The sequence below is a fragment of the Hyla sarda genome, chromosome 13, assembly GCF_029499605.1.
Source record: "Hyla sarda isolate aHylSar1 chromosome 13, aHylSar1.hap1, whole genome shotgun sequence".
Lineage (NCBI taxonomy): Eukaryota > Metazoa > Chordata > Amphibia > Anura > Hylidae > Hyla > Hyla sarda.
Window position 1 is genome coordinate 43040404 of NC_079201.1, and position 22488 is coordinate 43062891.

At 41.1% G+C, this 22488-nt stretch overlaps 1 protein-coding gene across 9 annotated transcripts in view; it reads left to right on the top strand.

Annotated features, from left to right (window-relative positions):
* LLGL2 (LLGL scribble cell polarity complex component 2) overlaps positions 1 to 22488 on the top strand; it is a 578766-nt gene that overhangs the window by 83215 nt on the left and 473063 nt on the right. For 7 of the 9 annotated variants that reach the window (XM_056550314.1, XM_056550313.1, XM_056550316.1 and 4 more), the window contains exons 4-5: positions 3007 to 3104; positions 9855 to 9936. In XM_056550314.1, the coding sequence (XP_056406289.1) occupies positions 3007 to 3104; positions 9855 to 9936 (180 nt within the window). Of the gene's footprint in view, positions 1 to 3006; positions 3105 to 9373; positions 9508 to 9854; positions 9937 to 22488 lie in introns of those variants that run through there. The other 2 variants (XM_056550322.1, XM_056550324.1) reach the window with 2 other exon arrangements.

The following is a 22488-nucleotide window of genomic DNA, read 5'->3' on the forward strand; positions in this document are numbered from 1 at the left end:
ATTGTGCTTTTGGAGAGAATTTGTTTGGAATGGAAGTCGGGGGCCATGTGCATTTACAAAGCCCCCATGCTGCCAGAACAGTGTACCCCATTTTGGAAACTACACCCCTCACAGAATGTAATAAGGGGTGCTGTGAGCATTTACACACCACTGGCTTTTGACAGATCTTTGGAACAGTTGGCTTTGCAAATTAAAAATTAATGCAAATTAAAAATTAAATTTTTCATTTTCACGGACCATTGTTCAAAAAATCTGTCAGACACCTGTGGGGTGTAAATGATCACTGCACCCCTTATTACATTCCATGAGGGGTGTAGTTTCCAAAATGGGGTCACATGTGGGGGGGTCCACTGTTCTGGCACCATGGGGGTTGTGCACATGGCCTTCAATTCCAGACACATTGGGCCTCATTTACTAAGCTGAAACCGACCAGTTTTTGTCTGGTTATTTTGTCTGAGACATGTGTGCGACAGTGTGCGCCTGAAAAATCCGACAAGCCCGAAAAAGGGGCGTGATCTGCCACAAACATGGGCGTGGCCGGCCAAAAGGGGGCATGGTTTCACAACCCGATCGATTTACTATGGAATTCACAGAAAATCCTGTGGGTAAATGGCTGGAAATATCGACCTAGAAAAAGCTGGTCAGAAAATGTTCCCGACTTTTCCCAATAGTTAATAGAAAGGAATCCTGCATGTATGAATTGTCACACGGGACTGTGCAATAATAGACTCTTATATATGCTGCTTAACCAATGGGACTATGTGCAATGATGAATGCACATGATGCAGAGATGTAATCCTGCAACTTGGGAATTAAACAAGTATATAGGGTGTGAGTATTTATAAAACACCTACTATATAAGGATCCTGTGGTCTATTGTTTGTCATAAATGTGCACTGCTTTACAATTGCAACAGCTGGAGGCACTGAGGTAGGAAACGGACAATGTTTCCCAACTAGTGTGCCTCCAGTTGTTGCAAAACTACAACTCCCAGCATGCCCAGACTGTCAAGGCATGCTGGAAGTTGTAGTTCGGCAATATCTGAAGGATCAGATGTTGCCGAACTACAACTTCCAGCATGCTTGGGCAGTCTGGGCATGCTGGGAGTTGTAGTTTTGCAACATCTGGAGGTCCACAGTTTGGAGACCACTGTATAATGGTCTCCAATCTGGGCTCTTCCAGATGTTAGAGAACTACAACTCCCAGCATGCCTGGACAGACTGAGCATGCTGAGATTTGTAGTTTTGCAACATCTGGAAGAGCACAGATTGGAGACCATTATACAGTGGTCTCCAAACTGTGGACCTCCAGATGTTGCAAAACTACATCTCCCAGCATGCCCAGAAAGCCAAAAGCTGTCTGGGCATGCTGGGAGTTGCAGTTTTGAAACTCCCAGAGGCAGCAGTGAGATCGCTTTACGGCGATCTCACTGCTGCCAATGAAGATGCCGCACTGCTGCCGGAAACTCACCGCCGGGACGCAGCACCGCCTGGAGGACACCGCTCGCTCCGGGACCGCTCGGGACGCCGCATGGACGGGTAAGTGACGCCGGGGGACGGGTCAGGGACACTTAGCAGAGCGGTGTGTGTCCCGATCCCCGTGATCGGGACTCACACACGGCGCTGCTATCAGCTAGTCAGATTTGACCAGCTGATAGCAGCGATCGCTGGGGGGGGTGGGGGATGAAACCCCCCGTGGTCGCATGGTAAGATGGCTGGCTATCAGGGCGCTGCGGGATGCCGCGAGTAGCGGCAAAAATGTTCATGACGTACCTGTATGTCATGGGTCGGGAACACCTTGCCACCCATGACGTACAGGTATGTCATAGGTCGGGAAGGGGTTAAACAAAGAAATAAAAGTGAAATTTTTAAGTCCCTACAATAATCATAAGATATAGACTGGTGCCTTTTAGGAGGGGCACATTTGTTGTGCAGGGGAGGGGGTTCAAGCTCAAACCCTTTATAATTGTTTTTTAAGTGTATGTACACATTTTGTATACTTTTTTTAATGTTATTTAATAAAGGTACATTTTTGCAATACAGTGGTCCCTCAACATACAATAGTAATCCGTTCCAAATGGACCATCGTTTGTTGAAACCATCGTATGTTGAGGGATCCATGCAATGTAAAGTATAGGACAGTGGTCTACAACCTGCGGACCTCCAGATGTTGCAAAACTACAACACCCAGCATGCCCAGACAGCCGTTGACTGTCCGGGCATGCTGGGAGTTGTAGTTTTGCAACATCTGGAGGCCCGAAGGTTGAAGACCACTGGTATTGGAGGTTATACTCACGTGTCCCCGCCGCTCCGGATCGTCACCGCTACCCTGAATGTCGCCTTCCATCGCTGTCGCCGCGTCCCCGGGGTGTCCCCGACGCTCCGGCAAGGCCTCTGTTTCTCCAACATCCTCGCTCTCCGTTGCCGCCATCACGTCGCTACGCACGCCGCTCCTCTTGGATGACAGGATGGTGTGCGCAGTGACGTGATGACGACGATGGAGAGCGCAGGGGATCCCGAAGAGGACACGCCGGAGCCCCGAGGACCGATAAGTGATCGTCAGCGGACCACACGGGTCGCCGTAAACGGCTATCCGGTTGCAGCTGAAGCAGTCTGCGCTGCCGAATAGCCATTTATGCGATGGCCCCGACATACTAAAGCATCGTATGTTGATGCTGCCTTCAACATGCGATGGCCTCTGAGAGGCCATCGTATGTTGAAATGATCGTATGTCGGGGCCATCGTAGGTCGGGGGATCACTGTATATGTATTTAGGTGTGTGCCTTCATTGGTGTTAATCTTTTTTTTCTTTGAGGTCTTTGGATGTAGTATTGTTCACATTGGTCACAACCCTGTTTATATTATTGTTGGCTGAGCTCATCCTTGCATTACATATTTGTCCATCTGAACAAAGTGGACACTTTGAAGATTGAAACGCCAGAAAAATTTTTAACACCAATATTGTTCATATTTTACTCTCCCTTCTAACTTTTTTTTTTTCTTGTAGACCGTCGAACACGGATTTCCTCACCAACCTAGTGCCCTGGGGTTTAGCGACTCTCTTCGTCTCATGGCGATTGGAACCCGTTCTGGAGCCATTAAGTTGTATCCTTTGTCAATCATCTGCATTCAAGGTCTGACTGGACTTTTGGACTCTTCGGACACATTCCAAGAGCCTGGCCTTTCCAAAAAGGACCTTTCTGTCGCCCATCTGTCATCAAAGCAGTACTTGCTGTCATGGGCCTGGGCCCCACAGGGCACTGTGTACTGCCTGTCACCCAGCTTTCCTAGTCTCCTGATATATAGTTTCTGCAGGACCCTGGGAAAGCTGGGGAACAGGTATGTTTTAGTATGTGGTGGGGTGGAATTTGGCACAATATTCTAAATACTTATGAACCTTTCTTGTCTCTGCCTTATATGAAGGATAGCCTTATACTGTACCTATCTCTATCTTATATGAAGGATAGCCTTATGCCTATCCCATGCATGCTTAAACGCCTTCACTGTACTTGCAGCTACCATTTCTGCAGGAAGGCTATTCCATGCATCAACTACTCTCAGTAAACTAATGCTTCCTCATATTACTTTTAAACCTTTGCCCCTCTAATTTAAAACTGTCCTCTTGTGGTAGTTTTTATTCTTTTAAATACAGTATACTCACCTCCTTTATCGTTTTAATTCCCTTTTATGTATTTACTGACAAGCCTATCACAATTATCTGTTGCCTTTAATAATGCAAATTTTAAGTAATCCCATTTCTTCTGGACTCCATTGAAACGGTTAACCACTAATCCCATTTTAGAAAAGCTGTTTTGTTTTTGTGTTGTGGGACTCTGTTCTGATAATATCCAATGAATAAGGAAATCCCGGCACTCCAAAATATGTTGCTCAAATCTCCATGTATTTACTTTGGCAGAAAGTAATACGAAGTGCTGGCAGCATGCATGCCTTTCTCAATTGCATAACACAAAACTGGTAAGACGCTCTTTATAAATGTTAGTCCCTTAATTGCAATGTCATCCATTGCCTAGTAGCCACCACAAACAAAAACAAGAACATAGATATAAACATAAATGATCATACTTGAAGAAAGATTCTCGAGCACCATACCTACAGTGCCAACCTTCTCTGCTGGACTGTTCTTATATTAACCCCTTAAGGACTCAGGGTTTTTCCGTTTTTGCACTTTCGTTTTTTCCTCCATACCTTTTAAAAATCATAACCTTTTCAATTTTCCACCTAAAAATCCATATTTTTTGCGTTGCCAATTCTACTTTGCAGTGACATTAGTCATTTTACCCAAAAATGCACGGCGAAACGGAAAAAAATCATTGTGCGACAAAATCGAAAAAAAAACGCCATTTTGTAACTTTTGGGGGCTTCCGTTTCTACGCAGTGCATATTTCGGTAAAAATTACACCTTATCATTATTCTGTAGGTCCATACGGTTAAAATGATACCCTACTTATATAGGTTTGATTTTGTCGCACTTCTGGAAAAAATCATAACTACATGCAGGAAAATTTATACGTTTAAAAATGTCATCTTCTGACCCCTATAACTTTTTTATTTTTCCACGTACGGGGCGGTATGAGGACCCATTTTTTGCGCCGTGATCTGAAGTTTTTATTGGTATGATTTTTGTTTTGATCTGACTTTTTGATCACTTTTTATTCATTTTTTAATGTTATAAAAAGTTACCAAAATACGCTTTTTGGACTTTTGAATTTTTTTGCGCGTACGCCATTGACCGTACGGCTTAATTAATGATATATTTTTATAGTTCGGACATTTATGCACGCGGCGATACCACATATGTTTATTTATTTTTTTACACTGTTTTATTTTTTTTATGGGAAAAGGGGGGTGATTCAAACTTTTATTAGGGAAGGGGTTAAATGACCTTTATTAACACTTTTTTTTTTACATTCTTTTTGCAGTGTTATAGGTCCCATAGGGACCTATAACACTGCACACACTGATCTCCTATGCTGATCACTGGCGTGTATTAACACGCCTGTGATCAGCATTATCGGCGCTTGACTGCTCCTGCCTGGATCTCAGGCACGGAGCAGTCATTCGTCGATCGGACACCGAGGAGGCAGGTAAGAGCCCTCCCGGTGTCCGATCAGCTGTTCGGGACGCCGCGATTTCACCGCGGCGGTCCCGAACAGCCCGACTGAGCAGCCGGGATACTTTCAGTTTCACTTTAGAAGCGGCGGTCAGCTTTGACCGCCGCTTCTAAAGGGTTAATACCGCACATCGCCGCGATCGGCGATGTGTGGTATTAGCCGCGGGTCCCGGCCGTTGATTAGCGCCGGGACCCACGCGATATGATGCGGGATCGCGGCGCGATCCCGCTTCATATCGCGGGAGCCGGCGCAGGACGTAAATATACGTCCTGCGTCGTTAAGGGGTTAAACCACACTGACTGGTGATCACTAGATCCCAAGCTTTCACCTACAGTTATGTCAGATACCGAATTTCCATTTGTGAATACTAAATTTAAAATCAAATGATAAAAAGAAAACTGAGGAGGCACTGGAACTGCAGTTACTCAGAATTTATTCCATCTGGTCATGGATACAACTGTGGCCGACAGGCCGTTTCTCGCTCACATGTGCTTAATCGTGGCCAATGGTTAACACACCTCCCCTCCACCTATTTATACACTGTCATTACAAAACTTTATCAAAAAGTGTACAAAATCACATAAAAGATGAAAAACCAAAAAAATAATAATAATAAATAGCAAATATAAAAATACCAAAAGAATAAAAACATATATTTTTTGGAAGGTTGATGGTTATTAACAAGAAATATATGCACTCTTCATATAATACTTTCATTACGATGTTTCAATATTTATTGTTCACTTTAATTCAATTTTTCACTATTTAGACTTCTTTGTGTTACTAAATATGTTCTTTTTTTTCTTTTTTTCTTTTGTTCTTTTACTCTACTTTACTTATGTATATATTTTCTGAATACTTCAATAGTTTGCTCTAAATGATAACACAATTTCCCTGCACCTAGACTTCACCTGAAGCCCCGAAGCAGTTATATTTATATGTAGACTCTATACATTTATAAAAATTGAAACAGTTAAATCGGCAAACCAGAAAGGAGGTAAAGCTATTTAATCTGTAACATACTTTTGTATAGAAGTGATTACTCCGACTCGCGTACTGCTGTGACTGAAAGCGTTCTGGTGGAAACGCATTTAAATCGCTACGTGTGTTCAGGCCTAAGGGACCTAAAGCCTCAGTCCTTAGGATCAGTTCTGTCTCTTTTTGCAGCAATAGTTTTTTTCTGTCTCCATCGCGAGGAGGTGTCTCTTGAATTACCAGCCCTAAAAACCGCAGGTGTGTAATATCGTTTTGATGTTCATCATGTTTGATAACATATGTAAATACTTGCAACATTTACTCAATACTAATGAACATTTACTCAGTACTAATCACATATGTTTGGGACCTGAGACTTTATGCATAAACCAGTTTATTACATGTAAAACCCGTTTTGCTGTCTATGCTTTAGTTTGTAAATGTGAATTTTACTACATTGGAAAAACTATTAGACCTATGTACGTTCACTTTAACCCCTTAAGGACGCAGCCCATTTGGGCCTTAAGGACGCAGACAATTTTATTTTAATGTTTTCTTTTTTTCCTCCTCGCCTTCAAAAAATCATAACTCATAATATTTTCATCCACAGACTAGTATGAGGGCTTGTTTTTTGCGTGACAGTTGTCCGTTGTAATGCCATCACTCACTTTGCCATAAAATGTATGGCGCAACTAAAAAAATACTATTTGTATGGGGAAATTAAAAAGAAAACAGCAATTTTGCTAATTTTGGAAGGTTTCGTTTTCACGCCGTACAATTGACGGTAAAAATGACGTGTTATTTATTCTTTGGGTCAATACGATTTAAATGATACCCATGATAACATACTTTTCTATTACTGTTGCGCTTAAAAAAAAAATCACAAACTTTTTAACCAAATTAGTGCGTTTAAAATCCCCCTATTTTGAAGACCTATAACTTTTTCCGTATAAGCGGCATATACTCATTTTTCCGTATAAGCGTCGGTATGAGGGCTCATTTTATGCGCCGTGATCGGTACTTTTTATTAATACCATATTTGCTTATATACAACTTTTAATACATTTTTTATACATTTTTTGTTGGAATAAAATGTTATAAAAAAGCAGCTATTTTGGACTTTCTTTTTATTTTTACGTTCACGCCGTTCACTGTACTGTATCATTAACATTTTATTTTAATAGTTCAGATATTTACGCACGCGGCGATACCAAATATGTATCTACATTTATCTGTGTGCTCTGCGTTCGATTGATAAAGCCTGGTCCAGCCAGGCCCTTTTACTGCGGGAGCCGCTGCAGCAACAGGAACGGAGATAAGCCCTCCAGCTACCTCAGAAGTGGATTCCCCCCCCCCCCACTCTCAGGCTATCAGGGACTGTTTAAAGGTCCCTTTAGAGGGTGCACCAGCCGCGGCGATCTCTACATGTCTGCTATTAACGACGGCCCTCAGCTACAAGAATCAGCTGAGGACCATCCGGTATGGCATGGGCTCGAGTCAGGAGCCCACGCCATACACTGTTAACAGCACAAGGACATGTCCTGGGTCATTAACCAGTTAAATACTTTTTAGAAAATACTTTGAGCTGTTTACTGAGGACATTTGTCCCCTTGAGAGAAAGATGCAAACCATCTTTCTTGTACAGTTGCTTTCTATTCCTACTGGAGCCATGCATCGTGAGACACAAAGCCAAAACCTTTCTTCCAACACCATTCACCAAGCCATAAGTTGAATTTCCTAATATGCATCTGTTCATCATTCTAAAGGTTTTGCACAGGAGCCACAGCAGAGAATAAAACAGTGGATGCAATCTTCTGTATATCATTGCAGTGTGTTAAAAGCTTTCTTCACTAGTGAAACCTCATTGTAAACCAGATCATTTGTCCCTAGATAAACAAGAAGGTCCACTTTCCCTTCCTGCTTTGCATGCTCAACAATATTAAGAATATGTTTCCTATCTCTGCTAGCAGTAGCCCAAGGAATACATCTCACAAAACCATTTTCCCCAAACTCCACACCTCTTATGGTAGTCACCTACCAACAGCTGCATCCTATCAGTCCTCACCTTATCCTTTTTGTCTTTGGCTACAGTCTTCAATACCCTAGACATAGGAGATGATGGTTCCTCACCCTCTGTGCCTGAGCCATGTTGCCCTTACACTTTGAAAGTGCAGCAAAAAATAAATTATGGAGAGCCACGGACTGCGAAACATGTCTTCTATCCACAACTTTTAGTCTACCAGAACCTGCAGTGATCCATCTTCCATGTCTAGGGCGCCTCTGTGGCAGTGGCATTGCAACATTCCCAGCCTGAGTTTAACAGACAATTTACAAATCTTAGATTTCAACAATGCAATCTCCTGCTGCAGTAAGGAGAACTATCTACAGATCAGACAGCATCCAAACCTCCAAAGAGTGGAACATGAAATAAATGCCCTACAATTCCTGCACTTAACCAAGTCTGCCATTTTAAAGAAGAGAAAGTTTTAAATGTGTCCTAGTTCTAAATGTATCCAAAACATGTGCTTCCCGAAGGAAGAGGGCGCTTCAGGAGTGGCTGATATCAGACGCATATGATGTAATGTCTCTAGAGGTTCTATCAGTACTGGAGTGTTAAGAGGAGACACAGATATAATGTAAATTGAGGTTATGTCCTTGGAGCATAACATGTTAAGATGGAAATTTTCTTTCAAGGTTATGTCAGTGAACATTGCAAGAGGAGAATGGGAATAGAAGTGCAGAGCCAGCTGGGGGCAGTAGTAAACCCTGCAAATTCTATGATATGGTACCTTTGTGGGTGTGGCTGAACATGGAATATTCTCTTATGGTCTCTACAATTTTTGCAATTGGTAATCTGCACAATAAAGATAGTTCTTGACCCTAGGCAGGAGTGGACTAAGTGGTCAGACACTTTGGACATAGTCCGAAATGTAGGGGTGGGACATGAGGAGGGGTTTGGGTAGGAATAGTGGAAGAGATTGGGCTAGCGGTGGAGTTTCACAGTGGGCCCTTACTTTATGTGGTCAGGGGGGCCTTGAGTGTTGTCAGTCTGCCCTGTCAGTATTTAAAAAAATAATATAAATAATCCCCCATCTAGTAGTGCAATTAACATCCTTTGGCCTTGAGAACTGCAGCAATTTGTCAGGGCATAGATTCCACTTGGTGTTGAAATTGTTTTGCAGGAATACTGGCACATGCAGGATAGCTTTTCACAGTTGCTTCAAATTAAATGGCGGTACTGACATGCTCTGAACTTTACCTTGTCCTAAAGTGTTGAGGACAGAGAAGCAAGGAAAACTCACTCATGTTCTTGGAACTAATCCATGACTATGAGACCTTTCTGGAATAGTGTACCATTAATAGTATACACTGCATACTGTTGCACAAGAAATCCATACCAGGTTGGCAGTTTTTTTTTTTTTAACTGTACATTTTTATCAAAGTTTTTCATAACAAACAAACAACATGGAAGGGAACAATATCCCCCATAGCAGTAACCATCAATTGTAAATTTTTGGTAACAAAACAGCACAATGGATCAATGTCCCAGGTTGGCAAGTTTTTTTAAATACTGGCCCTGGCAAGTTCAGCACCAGTGATTCGCACTCATTCGAAGTTGCTCAGATCGCTAGGTTTTCCCATTCCAAATTGGATTCAGACTAACAAATTTTCAAATAGTTTGCTCACTTGATTTTATGCTGCATTATTACCTACATTGCCTCTTATTTTCTTAACCCATGTTCATTAGATATGGTAGTCCTGGAGTTGAGTTCATGAATTTGCATGAACAGAATAATGCAGTGATAAAGGTCAGCTTTGTTCCAAACCAGGTAAGATACTAACTTTTGATTTGGCCACACCTGCATGTCATTTTCTTGCTGGTAATAGTGGGTCACCGTTGGCAGAGATCCAGAAATATTATTGTTATGTGGCTTCCTGCTAGTACAGATGCAAACACATATAAAAAGTTAGGTTGAGGGGGTTGCTGTGATTTCTGAGAATATAAAGAATTGGAAGGAGACCTGTTGTCTGTTTATGCAGGTTCCTAAAATAGTCTAAGGGTAAGGTAACATTTGCCGTTTTTCGCTGTTATGTTTTTTCGACCCATTGAAGTCAATCAGTTGCAGAAAATGTGCAGCAAAATACGGCATGTGTGACCCTACCCTAAGAGTACGTTCATACGTACAGGATCTGCTGAAGATCATCTGCAGATCTGTTGCGGGTCAGCACTGGGTCCACTTCTTTTCAATATGTTTATTATTGAACACATACAGGGAAACTGAGGACTATCAGGCACTGCTATCCACTAACTGCCAAAGAACTCCACCATGGTACAGTAAAGAGACTAAGGGGGAGATTTATCAAAACCTGTGCAAAGCAAAAGTTGCCCAGTTGCCCATAGCAACCAATCAGCTCGCTTCTTTCATTTTGCATAGGCCTTGTTAAAAATGAAAGAAGCGATCTGATTGGTTGCTATGGGCAACTGGGAAATTTTTCCTCTGCACAGGTTTTGATAAATCTCCCCTTAAAACTCCTTCAAGTGTGCAACAACACAGGTACAGGAAACCATCCAAAATAGCAGAAAAGAAAATGAAGTCACACTCACCCGGTAGATGTCTTTACAAAACTCCTTAATTTGCAAAATACAAACAACAGACAATTCTAAGAGCGGAGAGGGAGAGCAGCTGCTCTGAGGTGCGGGGGCATACCACTGTAACTAGTTTTACGTCGGCATGCACACATCTTCCTGCATAGTATGTTTATTAATGGCCTTGTACAGAGTAGAATTTCAAAATTTGCTGATGGCATTACAGAAGGTGATCACCACAGAAGAGGATAACATAATATTACAGAGGTATCTGGGAAAACTGGAGGCTTGGGCACAGACATGGTAAATTAAAGAGAAACAGGCTGTTCTCCGCACTATACCCAACACACTGGGTTATAACATGGGTGAACAACATTATATTAAAGGGGTACTCCGGCGCTAAGACATCTTATCCCCTATCCAAAGGATAGGGGATAAAATGCCTGATTGCGGGGTCCCGCCACTGGGGACCTCCGTGATCTTGCACGCAGCACCCAGTTAGAATCAGTCTCCGGAGTGTACTGGCGATCACGGGGACGGAGCGTTGTGATGTCATGGCTCCGCCCCGTGTGATGTCACGCCCCCTCAATGCAAGCCTATGGGAGGTGGACACCCGCGATCAGGCATCTTATCCCCTATCCTTAGGATTGGGTATAAGATGTCTTAGCGCTGGAGTACCCCTTTAATGAGTCCCAGGAGCCTACATGGGAGTGGCACTCATGTCCACAGGCTCTCACGTCACAAGGACGTGAAAGTGAAGACATTTCAATATTCATCAGATAAGCGGCCATACTGCTGTGTATAGAGGAGCTCGGTCAGCTGGCTCCCCACCTTTTATTGAGCACAGCAGCGCTATAGCAATGAGGATATCGGAGTGGAAAACTTTTAATCCACCAGACAGAATTATGTAAGTGACCCGTCATTGTGATGCTGTTCACCTGCACTATAACCTAGTGTATTGAGTTTAGTACAGGTTAACAGCCTGTCCCTTTTAAGTTTAACGTGGGTAAATGTAAGGTTATGCACTTGCATCATAAAACAATGAAGTGTTAAATAATAAAACATTAGAATAAACTACTACCAAAAAGTACTTTGAGGTACTGTTAGACCGTAAACTCAAGTTTAGTGAACAGTGCCAGGCAGAGGTTTTCAAGGCTAATAAGCCAGTGGGATGTATCAAGGTCATAGGCCGACATTTATCAATGAGTTTACATCTTTTTTTTCTCCGTATAAAAGGCGCTATTTTGGTGCACTGTGTGTTATTTTGCGCCTTTTGGTAGTAGAATATTTTAGTCATTCCAGATGTTTTGGAGTAGCAGTACACGCTTTTCAATTCAGTGTATGTCGTGGACTGCAATTTATGAACTGCACCTTTTTGTAAAAAGGCACAAAAAAGGCGCAAAGCCACTGAAAAGTGTCTAAAACTACACCATCCCAGACCTGGCATAGCTTTTTGGTGTATGTGAAGAGAGAAATTTCAGAAAATGTTTACCTGCACAAAATTTATCAAATGCTCTGTGAACATTTTATACATTTGGTGCTCCTACACATTACCAGCACACAAAAAAGGGTGTAAAAAAATGCTTCACTTACACCTACAATGATAAACGTGGGCCAATGAGCGTAGCTTTTTCTTTGTATAATTCACTTGTCAGACCACACATGTAGTTCATCGTATAAATCCCTAGTCAGACCACACATGTATTTTGGTGTCCAGTTTGGACACCTGTGTATAAGAACAACATGGCTTATCCCCTATCAAAACTCTTATCCCCTATCAAAAGGATAGGGGATAAGATGTTAAATCCCGGGGATCTCGCCGCTGAGGACCCCCGCGATCTTTCCTACAGCACCCCTGCTTAAAGGGATCGCTCTGTTGCTGATGACAGGCGGTGCAGGGGACATAGTATCGTGACGTCACGACTCTGCCCCTCGTGAAGTCACGCCCCACTCACTCAATGCAAGTCTATGGGAGGGGTGTGGCGGCTAACATCTTATCCCCTATCCTTTTGATTAAAAAAAGAACCTAGAACCCTATTATGTCCCTACTGTGTTGATCCAGAAGAAGGCAACAAACCCTTATGAAAAACCCTTATGAGGTTTATGCCAATTGTCCCATACCAAAGAAAATAAATTCCTACCTGACTGCAAATTTGGCATTCAGAATAAATCCCTCGATCAACATTCTGTCCCTATAGATCTAGTATCCATAACCTGCAATGTTATTACTCTCCAGAAACACATCCAGGCCTCTTTTGAACTCTTTTATTGAGTTCACCATGACCACTTCATCTGGCAGAGAAATCCATAGTCTCACTGCTTTTACAGTAAAGAAAACCATCTGTGTTGGTGTGTTAATCCAGAGGAAGGCAAAACTCCCTACGAGGCTGATGCCAATTACCCCATATCAGACAAAAAAAAAACACCTTCCCAACTCCAAAATGGCAATAAGAATGAATCTATGGCTCTTGTAGTGGAGCTTGTAATACTTGTAATAGTTTATTTTTTATTTTTTTTTTAGCAGGAAAACAACCAGTTTTTAATTGTTAATCAAATTGTTAAATAAGTCAGCTATCACAACATCACCGGGAAGAGAGTTCCATAGTCTTACTTCTTACAGCAAAGTATCCTCATCTGTGAAGATGGTGAAATCTCCTTTCCTTTAGGCAAAGATGCCCCCTTGTCATGGTTACCGGCCTAGGTATAAAAAGATCACTAGACAGATCTCTGTATTGTCCATTCATATATCTGGACATTGTGATCAGATCACCCCTAAAACGTCTTTAAACTAAATAATCCTAAAATTAAAAACCTGTCTTGGTAATTTAATACCATTCCATTAATGACCTTGGTGGCTTTTCTTGGGACGTCACGTCTCCGCCACTCGTGATGTCACGCTCCTCTCCCTATGATAGGGGATAAGATGTTTAGCGCCGGATTACCCCTTAAAGAACTATGTAACACATTAGGGTTTCAGGTTGAATTTAATGGACTCTTGTTTTTTTTTGTTGTTTTGTTTTAACCTTATAAACTATGTAAGTATGTAAAAGATTTGCGGCAGATTTGAAACTCTATTCAAATGTGGTATTTATTTATATTGATTTAACAACATAGAATATGCAGCATTAAATCTGCAGCAGATGCTGTATGTGTGAATGTACCCTAAGGGCTTATTCACATGGGCAGATTTTAATGCAAACTAGCACACTGCTAGTTTGAATTAAAATCTGTCCATGTGAATGAGCAGAGAGCCTGCCCCCATTAAACTCACAGAGGTCATAAACATGTTTCTGGGGAGCCAAGGGTAAATTGAGGGAGAAGCTCTGATGAGACGGGAATCAACGGAGAGCCTCAAGTTGGCACCGTGATAACAGTCGAGACGCCTCTTGAGTACCAAGGCAAGATAATAGGAAAAATAGTCAGGGAGGCCTAAGCCTCAATGTGATTTCCGCCTTATCAGGATTGACCTCGCCACCTGTGGGGATTTGTGAGACCAGACAAAAAAAGGGAAAAGATAGTACGGAGTTTAATAAAGAGAGATTTAGACAAGTGGACAGGAAGGATATTAATCTTAACCCCTTATGGACTGAGCCCTTCTTCACCTTAAGGACTGAGCCCTTTTTTGCAATTCTGACCACTGTCACTTTGTGCATTAATAACTCTGGGATGCTTTTACCGATTATTCTGATTCCGAGATTGTTTTTTCATGACATATTCTACTTCAACACAGTGGTAAATTTTCATCCTTACTTGCATCCTTTCTTGGTGAAAAATCCCAAAATGTCATTAAAATTTTGATAATTTAGCATTTTTCTAACTTTGAAACTCTCTGCTTGTAAGGAAATGGATATTCCAAATAAATTATATATTGATTCACATATACAATATGTCTACTTTATATTTGCAAAATAGAGAAATTGAGTCTTGAATACTGGATTTAAATTAATAGATAAAGAAATTGGGGCTCGAAGGTCTGTGAATATTTGAAATAAAATTAATTTATTTGTAAAATGTATTTATTAATGTATAATTGATGGTAAAAATGATATTAATAAATAGTAAATATTATAGTGGTCTGTGACCTATAGGGCCCCTGTAGGTCAGCTAGACTACAGATAGTGTAAGATAAAATCAGTGTATATGTAATGGAATAAAACAATATAAAAACAATAATATAAATACAATGGTATAAATTAGCATAAAGTATCCACAATAATACAAGTTACCTCAGAATTGTACTCCTGGTATAATTAATTGTAGTCCGATTAAATACATTCTTCTCTCATTGCATGTAATAAATATTGTTGCAGATTCTGACAAATAACGATATACTGTAATCCAAGTGTGGGTATAGATATGCAGAGCGCAACAGCACAAGTTGCAATTGTTTCCAACTTGTAGTAGTTTGTATCAACTTTCAAGGTAAGTTTAAAATCAAGGTAAGTGTTTCATTCATGCAAAAAAATCGATCCTGGCTCCTAGGCAGAGAGCCTGCTGCAGGAGACTCAGCCGTCTCACAATGTAACAGCAATAAGTGTAATAGACAGTTACGGATCGATTTGCAAATGTTTAACATAGAATTTGTACCTTGATTAGATGTGTGCTGGTCTCGGTGCAATCCCGTTTCAAGCACAGAGGGCTCACTCCTGCTGTTACCCACGACCAAGCTGTGTCCTAGTAATAGGTGCTACGTGCCTGTCCAATGAAGGAAACAGGAGTAGTGATGATCACTACTCCTGTTTCCTTCATTGGACAGGCAGGTAGCCCCTATTACTAGGACACAGCTTGGTCGTTACCCACAGAACAGCTGCAATCCACACAAAAGGAGCCCACTACCATCACTGCCAAATCGGAGACGGCCGAGTCTTCAGGAGTTAGCCCTCTGTGCTAGAGCCGGGATTGCACAGAGACCAGCACACATCTAATCAAGGTACAAATTCTTAATCTTAAACATTCGCACATCGATCCGTGATCCGCTGCTACACTGTGAGATGGCTGAGTCTCCTGCAGCAGGCTCTCTGCCTAGGAGCCAGGATCGATTTTTTTGCATGAATGAAAGCTCATTTTACACTTACCTTGAAAGTTGATACAAACTACTACAAGTTGGATACAATTGCAACTTGTGCTGTTGCGCTCTGCATATCTATACCCACACTTGGTTTACAGTATATCGGTATTTGTCAGAATCTGCAACAATATTTATTACATGCAATGAGAGAAGAATGTATTTACTCGGACTACAATTAATTATACCAGGAGTACAATTCTGAGGTCACTTGTATTATTATGGACACTTTATTCTAATTTATACCATTGTATTTATATTATTGTTTTTATATTGTTTTATTCCATTACATATACACTGATTTTATCTTACACTATCTGTAGTCTAGCTGACCTACATGGGTAGGTCACAGACCACTATAATATTTACTATTTATTAATATCATTTTTACTATCAATTGTACATTAAGAAATCAGTTTTACAAATAAATTAATTTTATTTCAAATATTCACAGACCTCCGAGCCTCAATTTCTTTATCTATTGTATTTTTGCTAGACACCGTGGGTGGAGGTGTCATTTGGGCAGCTCAGGCCACGGGTTAACAGATTGGTAAGAACCTCTCCAATCCCCTTCTATTTTGGATTTAAATTAAGACATTTATTAAGTGTATATTATAAAATTTTACATAATATAAGTATAATATACTGCGGATCACAGGGCCCTTGTGATGCCACAGTAAGATTGATAAATATTTAAAATCCTTGGCAACTTAATAAAATGTATATGTTATGATATAATATTTTAATAAAATATTTAAATAAGTGTCCACATATCAAAATTGGTGATTTGTGAATAGCAGTGATATGACCGTTTTAGTTGGAATTGCTATTTTCACAAATATTTGTATCCAGTTGGAAAAAGAAAGTGGTTAGAGTCTTAGATGGAATACAGCGATTTGTATACAATATTGAGTGGCAATTATATCACTTGTATACTTTTGTAGCAGGTTCTGAATCTCTGTGCAGAGGGCTCACAGCTGGAGACACTGCTGTCTCCTATTTATGCAGCGGCAATATGAAAATGAATGAAGAACAGCGCTTTTATAACAAGTTCCAATCCTCTGTACAGAGGGCTAGCAGCTGTAGACACTGCTGTCTCCTAATCATTCAGCAGTAATATGAATGTAAAACAGCTCTTTTATGACAAGTTCCGATCCTCTGTGCAGAGGGCTCGCGGCTGGAGACACTGCCGTCTCCTAATATTGAGGCCTTGATACTGGAGGAACATATTGATATAGTTGGGGTCACTGAGACATGGCTGGACTCCTCGCATGACTGGGCTGTTAATCTGCAGGGGTTTACATTGTTTCGCAAAGATAGAATGAACAGAAAAGGTGGTGGAGTCTGTCTGTATGTTAGAAGTGGTATGAAAGTCAGTGTGAACAATGCCATAGTGTGTGATGATTCTGAGGATGTGGAATCACTGTGGGTAGAATTACAAAAGGAGGGAAATATCAAAAGAAGGGAAATATCCCTAATATCACTGAAGAGATAGAAGGTCGGCTGCATAAACAAATAGAGAGGGCCACCTGGGCAGGTACAGAGGTAATAATGGGCAAATTATCCATATATAGATTGGGGTCCGGGTTGGCTAAAACTACAAAGGGGCGACAATTCCTAAATTTATTGCAGGATAATTTTATGGGCCAGTTTGTGGAGGACCCAACAAGAAGTGATGCCTTGTTGGATCTGATCATTTCCAACAACGCAGAGCTGGTTGGTAATGTAACTGTGCGGGAAAACCTTGGTAATAGCGACCAAAATATAGTTACTTTTGACTTAAAATGTAGAAAACAAAGACAGGCGGGGAAGGCAAAAACATATAACTTTAAAAAGGCAAACTTCCCTGGGCTGAGAGCTGCACTACAGGACATAGACTGGGGGGAGGTGTTGTCAAATACTGATACAGAAGGTAAATGGGACATCTTTAAATCAACTCTAAATAACTATACAGCTAAATATATACCAAAGGGGAACAAATATAAACGATTAAAACTAAATCCTACATACCTGACAAATGTTAAAAGAGCAATAAACAACAAAAAAATTGCCTTCAAAAAATTCAGATCTGATGGGTCAGCTATAACATTTAAACAGTACAAAGAGCTTAATAAAATCTGTAAAAATGTAATAAAAACAGCAAAAATTCTAAATGAGAGACAGGTGGCCAAAGAAAGCAAAACTAATCCTAAATATTTTTTTTGATATATAAATGCAAAAAAACCAAGGACAGAGCATGTAGGACCCCTTAATAATGATAATGGGGAGGTTGTCACAGGGGATAAAGAGAAAGCAGAGCTACTGAACAGGTTCTTTAGTTCTGTATATACTAAGGAAGAAGGAGGAGCTGACATTGGACAGGTCAGTGCTGGTAACACATCATGTAATGTACTGAACTGGCTTAATGTAGAGAATGGTACAAGGTAAGTTAAGTAATTTAAATGTAAGCAAATCTCCAGGGCCAGATGGATTGCACCCAAGAGTTCTTAGAGAGGTAAGTTCAGTAATATCTGTACCCCTGGTCATGATATTTAGAGATTCACTGGTGTCTGGTATTGTGCCAAGGGACTGGCGCAAGGCGAATGTGGTGCCAATCTTCAAAAAAAAGGGCTCTAGGTCTTCCCCAGGAAACTATTGACCGGTAAGTTTAACGTGCATTGTGGGTAAATTGTTTGAAGGACTTATTACATACAGGAATACATAGGGGATAATTGTATTATAAGTGATAACCAGCATGGGTTTACTAAGGATAGAAGTTGTCAAACCAATCTAATTTGCTTTTATGAAGATGTGAGTAGAAGCCTTGACAGAGGAATGGCTGTGGATATAGTGTTTCTGGATTTTGCTAAAGTGTTTGATACTGTCCCTCACAGACGTCTGACAGGTAAGTTAAGGTCTTTGGGTTTGGAAATTTTACGTTCAATAGTTTTTATTGTACATTAGGAACAAATATCAAGCAATGAGCAGTCACAGCTGCCGTATGATACAACACATAGAGTGCAAGATACATAGTCAGCTGTAACAATTGTAGACATATTTTTTTTTTGCAAGAAGAACAGAAACAAACAAAATTACACCAACGGGCGTAAACTTAGATTTATATAACCCCAAAGTCTTCGTCCTTTTTCGGTAAAAAGAATGTCAGAAGGGTTTGAATGGGGGTATCGTCAGCCTTAAAAAAGGTATACTTTGGACGTACTAAGTTTGATCATCTGTCAATATCTAAATGTTTATGTGTCAACCTGAGTGTAGTAGTAGTGGATGGTAATCATGTATGGTAAGTCAGTCAGTGACCTTATTCCCCAATCAAGTATAGCTATAAAGGTTAGGGTTATTAGTATTCAGCATCTCGTCACGGAGGAGGTATGAAATGTCTAGACCTCTCCCAAGCACACCACCGTTTTGAGAATTTTAACATTTGTCCCAAACCTCTGGCTATGATAAATTCAAAGGAGTAAGTGTTATTTATCTTTGTTATAATCAGGTCAGTGGTTGGAATAATCTGCGACTTCCAATGACTAGTTAAGGCAAGCTTAGCTATTGTACAAATAATACAAAATAACTCTCTATCAACCGGTGGGACAGATTGCAGGTTCATAAAGAGTAATATAGATTCCGGCAGCCAAGCCGCCTGGAACTCGAATGTTTCATTTAGTATTTCTATAACTTCTGCCCAAAAGGGTTTAATGACCGGACAATACCATAGAATGTGAGCCAAAGATCCCCCATGACCACATCCACGCCAACACTTATCGGAAGACCCAGGGTATATGATCGCCAGCTTATCTGGTGTGAGATACCACCTGAGAATTGTTTTCGAAGCCGACTCTAGGTGTGTAGAACATTGAAAGGCTTTACGGATATTCCTGAAGGCTTTTTGCCACACAACTATATCTGCCGTTAAGTTGAGATCTCTCTCCCAAGCTTTAAGAGGATAAGTTTTAATACAGACATCTGATTGGGTAATCGCTAAGTAAAGTGGTTTTATGCCTTTAACAGAGGAGGAAAGGTAATGAATGGTGTAACTATCAATGCCAATCTTAGAAGGTTTCAGGGAATGAATAAAGTGACGTAATTGTAAGTAAATGTAAAAATCTTTGTTAGGGAGAGAGAATAATTGTCGCAGGGAATTAAAGGACATCAATACCTGCCCATCAAACAAATGTTTAATATGCGTTATTCCCCTCAGTGACCATTCATGGAGATTTAAATTAGGGATGGAGGCCTGAATCAGTGACATGGGTAGGTCCAAAGGGTCCGATTTAGTGTTAATAGTTAAGGAGGAAAGATAATTATACCATGCCATATGAGCGGCTTTTATGTAAGGGTTGGAGAGGGAGGGCAGGGGGAGATGCCACAATGGAAGATACATTAAGTCCCGTAAGGTGAAGGGGGAGACTGAAAATTGTTCCATTCTACCCACGAACAGTCAGAGGGAGCCACCCACCATTGTTTAAGGGCAGAGACTAGCATAGCAATATAATAACTTTTAATGTCTGGGGTGTTGAGTCCCCCTGATTCCCATGTTTTAGTCATTATACGGCGTGCAATACGACGCTTCTTTTTATCCCATATATAGTCAGATAGTATTTTTTGTGCTTGTTGAAAAAACGATTGTGGAAGTGGCAGGGGAAGGGATCGGAACAAGTATAAAAATTTGTGCAACAAAAACATTTTAAAAGCCGCAATCTTGCCAACCCAAGAAACTTCATTTTTAGATAAATCCGCTGTGGATGTCGCTATATCTGCTAGAAGCGGGACATAATTAGTGTGATATAATGTAGAGTAAGGATAGGACAATTTCACTCCCAGGTACGTCAAATTAGAATCTCTCCAATCCAACTCATATGTAGAAACTAACTGGGTGACCACCTGTGGAGCAATATTGATAGGCAGTAGGGGTGTGAATCGCCAAGAATTTGGCGATTCGATTCGAATCGCGATACCAGTGTGGCGATTCGATATATCGCGATATATCGCGATACCGTCTAGGTGACGATACATCGCGATATATCGCCCACCTGGGAGCATTCATAGATCCCAATAGACGCCGCTGTCAGCTTTGACAGCGGCGATCTAGTACTCCGGTGCTCACTTTTCTCATGTTATCCCGTCCGGGCTGCAAAATAAAATAAAACGCACTTTATCTTACCTGCCAACGAGCCCGCGGAGCTCCGGTACACTCCGGTACAGGTGTTCGGTCCCCGGGCTGTATTCTTCTTACTTCCTGTTAGTCCGGCACGTCACATGGAGCTTCAGCCTATCACCAGCGGAGGCGGGACATCGCTGCGGCCAGTGATAGGCTGAAGCTCCATGTGACGTGCCGGACTAACAGGAAGTAAGAAGAATACAGCCCGGGGACCGAACACCTGTACCGGAGTGTACCGGAGCTCCGGGGGCTCGTTGGCAGGTAAGATAAAGTGCGTTTTATTAAAAATTCCACATCCCTAAAAGAATCGATTCAAAAATATTTTGAATCGATTCTGTATCGGCAAATGAAAAATCGCGATTATCGCGAGAATCGATTTTTTCTTACATCCCTAATAGGCAGTGCCTGTGTTTTAGTAGTGTTAAGATGGTAATATGAGAAATCACCGAATTTCTGTATATTGTCCATAACTGCTTCTAGAGAAGCGACCGGATCTGTAAAGGATAAAATGATATCATCCGCATAGAGTGAAATGATATGCCGTGTGGGGCCTATTGTGATACCTGATATTCTGCTATCTAGTCGTATGGCTTGTGCTAAAGGTTCAATAGATAAAATATAAATTAAAGGGGACAAGGGGCACCCTTGACGAGTACCATTAGTGATGGGAAACTCGTCAGAGAGGGATCCATTTGCTAGTACTCTAGCCGTAGGGCAAGTATAAAGGGATTGTATAGCCGATAAGATGGAATCTCTAAAACCCATGACTCGGAGGACCGAGAAGGCGAACGACCAGCGGAGCCGGTCGAACGCCTTCCCGGCATCCAAAGCCAGGATCAGGGCCGTGGTATTACGGCTCTCTATGTAATGAAAAAGGTTTAACAATCTCTGGGTATTGTCCGATGTTTGTCGACCGGACACAAATCCAGCTTGGTCCGGGCTAACCAACTGACACAAAATGGGTGCGAGTCTATTAGCAATCATTTTAGAATACATTTTTAGGTCCTGATTTAATAGTGAGATAGGGCGGAAATTTTGAGGTAGATCATTCGATTTACCTGGTTTGGGAAGGGTGGTAATTGTCGCTTGCAAATTTTCCTTGGGTAGAGAACCATGTGTCATTGCATAATTACAAAAGGCCAACAAAGCAGGGGCAACGAGGGGAGAAAGAGATTTATAATATAAACTAGTAAATCCGTCCGGACCAGGAGCTTTATTTACAGGGAGAGAACTAATTACTTTAAGAAGTTCAGAGATGGAAAAATCTTGACATAATGAATCTTGTTGCTGTAAGGAAAGAGTGGGCAGGTGCAATTTTTTAAGGTAATCTTGGACTAATTCTAAATGATTAGGAGTGGGCGGGATAGAATCTGAAAGGTTATACAATTTAGAATTAAAAATACCAAAGCCATTAGCAATATCTAGGGGAGAATATAGTTTTGCCTTTGTAATTGGGTGTATCAATACTGGGATTCTTGATTTTAAATGTTTGGATTTGAGCCTGTGGGCTAATAATTTACCTGCCTTATTGTCCTGTGAGTAGTACCGAGCCTGAGTCCTCCGATAAGCTTTTTCATACG